This window comes from Colletotrichum navitas (assembly GCF_030913465.1).
Source record: "Colletotrichum navitas strain CBS 125086 chromosome Unknown LY79scaffold_158, whole genome shotgun sequence".
NCBI classification, from domain to species: domain Eukaryota; kingdom Fungi; phylum Ascomycota; class Sordariomycetes; order Glomerellales; family Glomerellaceae; genus Colletotrichum; species Colletotrichum navitas.
The window spans coordinates 1-5,588 of record NW_026850704.1 but is presented as its reverse complement, the minus strand read 5'-3'; the positions used below and the strand labels follow the sequence as shown (position 1 = coordinate 5,588).

Here is a 5,588-nt window from a genome sequence, read left to right as displayed (position 1 = left end):
CAAGTGAAAGCCTACTCAGTTAACAGTTGGCTGCCAGTCGCCTGACCTCGTGGAGCTGCACGGGGAATGTAGGGTGGTTAGCTTCGGGAACCAGATCCACGCTCAGGGGAAGCTTAACAAGTGTAGGAGAGGGCAGGTTGCATCCCAAGCGTCCTGTGAAGGGAACCGGATGGTTGCCATATCGGCATCTGCGAGAGAAGCAGACGCTTCCCAGTGGCTCGCTTAGTGCTACATAACAGCGATACAAGGAGCCAACGCAACACAAGGCCCAATGTGAGAGACAACCCCCTCCAACGACATGGCTTCTTCAATGGACAAAACTACTTGAAGGAGAAGGCCAGCCTGCTGGCAGCCGTCAACTGGTGGAGCTGGCACGACATCGCAGGTGGTCCGCCAAACACCACGAGAGCTGTACATACTGCCGTTTCAGCCCACAATGCGCGATGCGGACCCGTAATCCTTCATGACCTCGTGCAAACGCGTCAATAGGGAGTACTGCGACAATGGTCGCAGGCTATTGGAAAAGATCCTCCGGAAGGAATAGGCTTTGTCAGGGCTGGTTGGGTCAGACTGGCTTGGCATGTACTTAACAGTGAGGGCCCCCTACTTAGGCTTGGACCCCGAATGCCGGGCCCGACGAGGTGGCTTGGACAGAAACTTTTGGATGCACTGGTGTTCGGCTAAGTGCCTGCTGAGGTTCTCGACACGAGCCCGCGCCGTTTCATATACTGGGCACGGAAGAGGGAGCGCTTTGAAGATACCGTCAAGATACCCGAGGCCTCGGGAGAGGATCCACACCGGCTCGAGCTCATCGCTACTCTCACTGCCGATGGCATGGTTCTGCTGAAGAACGAGGGTGACATCCTCTCGCTGTCCCCGACGGCATCGGTAGCCGTCATTGGTCGCAACGCCACCAACCCGAGTATCAGCGGCGGCGGCGGCAGCAGTTGAAGCGTGAGCAATACCGCGGCCAATCAAAATGCGCCCCCAAAGCCAGGGGAACGAAACAAATTGGCCCAGATCCCGCTTGTTTGAACACCCGATTGTCATAGGGCTCTCTTGTGGATAGGCACTAAGCGGAAACCCCGAAATAACTGATGATTTGCAAGTCGTGGTTGGTTTTGGGGTTTTCCTTGGTGTGTCAGCAAACTTATGTAGGTTCCAGGGTGCTGAATACAAGGAACAGCTTGCCTCAGAAGCCAAGACTCATGGCTGGTTGATTAGACTAAACATAGGCTAGTTCATAGATATTGTCGGCGTCTTAATATCCCCAATATTTCGGCATCGTTGTCTATATACCAGAAGCCCGCACATCATCTTTGAACGCCGAAGATAGCCAATAAAAGACAACGACGGATAAGGAGGGCAGCCCCGGAAATTGCTTGATAAGAGGAAAGAATCTTAAACTCTAGCTAGGAATAAAGGAACGTTTGTGGAGTTGATGGCCGTCTTTGCTTGTACGGCGGAAAGCCTGTACTAACCAGCAATGGGCTACAAGTTTAAGATGGGGAATTTCCCTCCTAATTGCGAAGTTTTGTTGTAAGCCATTTCCTTGGTCTCTGAATTTTGAAATGGCCAGGTCATCGGCAGCGTAGCCATGACTCCAGTCCGGACTTTCACATTTGCCTTGCCTGTTATGGTCTCGGCGTTATCATGGTCTGATACTGAGCCACTATGGCTTAGCAAGTCCGCTCCCCCGGAAGATAGGGTTCAAGCCTTTATGGATCAGCTGAACACATCTCAAATCTATGCCATGGTACAGGGAGACACAGTGGTACGTCTAGCGTCTTGCATACCATACCAGTCACCAAGAAATAGTTCTCAACCAAATATTGATATTGGAAATGATTTAGCGTGATGATCATGGCACTGGTATCAATGCCTGCATCGGTCATCTCTGGCGTGGATGCACTGGGCATCGCATCCGTCTGCATGGGTGACGGCCCTGTCGGAGTCAGCAACTCGATGAACGACGTGACAACGTTCCCTGCCCCTATCATGGTGTCCTCCGGTTCGAACACAACATCCGAGTACATCTTTGGGCAGATGCTTGCCGATGAGCAGCGAATGAAAGGCCGTAACGACGTTCTCTCGCCCACCATTAACATCCTCCGTTCCCCGCTCTGGGCCCGCGCGGCAGAGAAGCTTTCGGAAGATCCGCATCTCACAGCCCGCCTTGCCGTCGCCCAGGTGAGAGGCATTCAAAGCCGACATGCATTAGCTTGTCCCAAGCACTTCGCCGCATACAACCAGGACACTAAACGCTTTGGTGTTGGCCCCGAGTACGACGCTGTGGATGCTGTGGCGGACGAGCGCTCCATGCAGGAGCTTTATTTGCCTTCATTCAAGGCGACGGTTCAGGAGGCCAAGGCAGCCTCCGTCATGTGCTCGTACAACAAGTTTAACGGGCAGTACACCTGTGAGAACGAGTTTCTCCTGAACAAGACCCTGAAGAACGATTGGGGTTTCACAGGCTTTATCGTGGCTGATTGGTACTTTGCCCAGCGCAGTACCGTGGCGTCGGCTAACAATGGCATGGACATCTCCATGCCCGGTGGCTCACTTGTTGACTCCTTCGGTCTCCCCGCCTACTATGGAGACATGTTGAAAGATGCCGTCAACAACGGTTCAGTCGAGTTCTCTCGTGTCAAGGATATGGTTGAGCGCCTCTGGCGTCCAATGTTCGAGCTTGGTGCCGTCGATTACCCTCCCGAGGGAAACGCTGCGGCCATGGCACGTACACAGGAACATCAGGACTTTGCGCAGGAGCTGGCGTAGGACGGTATGGTTCTTCTCAAGAACGAACAGCAATTGTTGCCTTTGAGCGAACACAAGTACCTAAAGATTGCCATGTTTGGTCGTGGAGCTACCAACGCTACCCATGTTACGGAGGAGCATGCCGGGTTATGGTATGCTGAGGCACACCCCGGAACTGGTCCTTATCCCACTGCCCCGTCCTCTATGCTCAAGGATCTCAAAGCAATCTACTGGAACAACACAAACTGGTCCGGCAACATTAATCAGACTGTTTATCCTTAGAACATTACCTCAGGGATGTTCCCTAGGAATATGTTCTAGGCCTGGCCGGATATCTTTTCTTCTGTGTATGAGGGCAAGTTCCTACCAAACACGACCGGGCTGTATTACTTCTCTCTGAATGGTCAGAGAGACGCCGTGCTGCTGCTTAACGGTCAACATGTCGTTACTATGACCAAGCAGAACTTCGGCAACCCCGTCTCTGGTGTCATAGAGCTTGAGGCAGGGAAACCTATCGACTTATATCTGAAGGATTCTATGAGCTTCTCATTATCCACGTCAAACTTCGGCGTGACACTCGGTGTGGAAGTTGCCAATGTGGCAAGGAACGAGCAAGCTCTATCATTGGCTCGCTGGGCTGATCTTCGCATCATTGTTGTCAACGATGGTTGGACTGAGGGTGCCGATAGCAATATCGGCCTTCAATTGCCCAGTGGTCAAGATGAGCTTATTACAAAGATCGCCTCGACGTCCTCCAAAACACTCATCCGGCTGGGGAACAACTCCGCTATTCTCATGTCGTGGATTGGAAAAGTGGAAGGGATCTTGGAAATATGGTATCCTGGGCAGCAAGTTGTCCTCGCTCTGGAAAGAACCCTTTTTGGCGACATAAGCCCTGGTGGAAAGTTACCTTCAACCTTCTCCAAGACTCTTGAGGAAGCTATTCAGATTATGTGATGACAAAAGCGGATCCGTAATTGCCACTGCGCAATTACAGCTTATATCACAACACACCCCCCCAGGTTTATAACACTATTTATTAGAAGGCTAGTAATATAGAACACTCTTACTAATTACCTTCTAATTAGGTATATCTTGCTAAAGTATAGGTAGTGTTTTTTAACTGCCTTAAACAGTGCTTAAACCTAGGCCCCTTGGAATTGTAGGGGTCTCTAATATAGCACATGCGCATGCTATTAAGGCACACAGAGGTCTAGGGTAGAGCAAGCTTATAACTATGATAACAAAAGCAGATCTATAATTGCCACTGCGTAATTACAGCTTATATCACAACAGATTACTAGTGACCTTGAGGTCAACTTTGACGGAGGTCTGAATGTTGGTTATAAGAGGTTCGGCAGATATCGCATCGAAACTCTGTTTCCTTTCGGCTTCGGACTCGCATACACCTCTTTCAATCTCAGTAGTCTGCGCCTTGAAACGAGCCATGACGGTTTTTATATCACTGCTAATGCGACTTTGGAGAACACTGACGATTTTAAAGCGAAATAAGTTGTCCAGCTCTATGTGAGCTATCCAAAAGAAGCCAATGAACCTCCTAAGCTGCTTAAAGGATTTCAAAAAGCAGAACTGGACGTCGGAAAAACTTTGCAGGTTTCTATAGGAGTTCAAAAGGATGACTTGCGTATGTGGGACGAGATGACGGGTGATTGGAGGCTAATCAAGGGTAAGTATAATTTCATGCTTGGCTTTTCAGCCCGTGATATTCTAGAGACGAACTATGTCTATCTTTAAGTTTAATACTTAATCTAGACAGAAATGACACTAATGTTATTTCTCTCTATGCTTAAACAGTGGTACTAGACTCACTGATGCGTTTGAAGCAAGGCTACAGTCAAAATGGACTGCGAGCCTTGGTTGGAGAGGCAGGGCTGGACCGGGCGCTAGGCAATCAGAATATTGCAAGGCTCGCTACATGATTGCGGAGCTCAACACGAGTTCAATCTCTCCACCAAACTTGATTGATTCTGCACCCATATTTAACCGCTTGTGCATCTCACCCTTAGTCTCTCCTAGGAACTGGACCCCTTCGTGGGCCAGTTTCTCCATATAAACCGGAAGCATGATCGGGCGATTTCCCTTTGCCCATCTCTCCCAACTGTCACAATCACCGCCATGGTCTGCTATGGCCACAGACTTCCCTGGGTGTCGATGCTCGCATTGAGGGACCCAAGGATATTGATCAACAGGAGCAAATCCACGTAAGCAACTATGCGTGAACAATCAGGTCGCGGAGTGGGGGCACGTATGACCCTAGTTGGCGGTCAAATATGCGCGTGTAGAAGCTATCCCTAGATGCTGGCGCGAGCGTCACGGCTACTAAGTATTACCCGCTACTGAATTGGGCCTGAGACAGGAGGCACCCGCTCTAAAGGCTGTGCTTTTTGCTGCCGAGGGCCTCGTTACTCTTGAAACCAGAGATCAGGCGAAGACATCCATGGTACGGCGATGTCCCTAACTACTGAGGTATCATTTTCCCAATCTGTGTGGTACATTGATAGTGATGATTCAACGCAGCCGCCGCTTTTTGAGCTCTACAGATGAATACATTAGTATCAAAATTTCGAAATATCAGTGGTGAGGGAAACCAATAATTGGTCTCGAGACTGAAAATCTAGAAACGTATAGACGACAGATATATAGTCTAAATCCTTTTGCTTTCTTCTTTTGTAGAGGCTCGAGCCAGGCAAGCGGGAATAGAGCCGATCAACTCACGTCGTGTCGTCGTAGGCCACATGAATACTCGGTCCTGGGGGGAGCGCAAAGCTGTAGGACCAGACGATAGGTGCCTAACTCATGAGCTGATACTG

At 50.0% G+C, this 5,588-nt stretch overlaps 1 protein-coding gene across 1 annotated transcript; it reads left to right on the top strand.

Annotated features, from left to right (window-relative positions):
- Positions 1 to 1,636: 1,636 nt before the first annotated feature.
- Positions 1,637 to 4,512, top strand: LY79DRAFT_681382 (glycoside hydrolase superfamily; the record flags this gene model as incomplete). Its single annotated transcript, XM_060564561.1, is given in 9 exon segments — positions 1,637 to 1,785; positions 1,854 to 2,379; positions 2,455 to 2,774; positions 2,826 to 2,883; positions 2,893 to 3,027; positions 3,079 to 3,710; positions 4,062 to 4,210; positions 4,271 to 4,444; positions 4,475 to 4,512. Coding segments are annotated over 9 exon segments (2,181 nt in total).
- Positions 4,513 to 5,588: the final 1,076 nt, after the last annotated feature.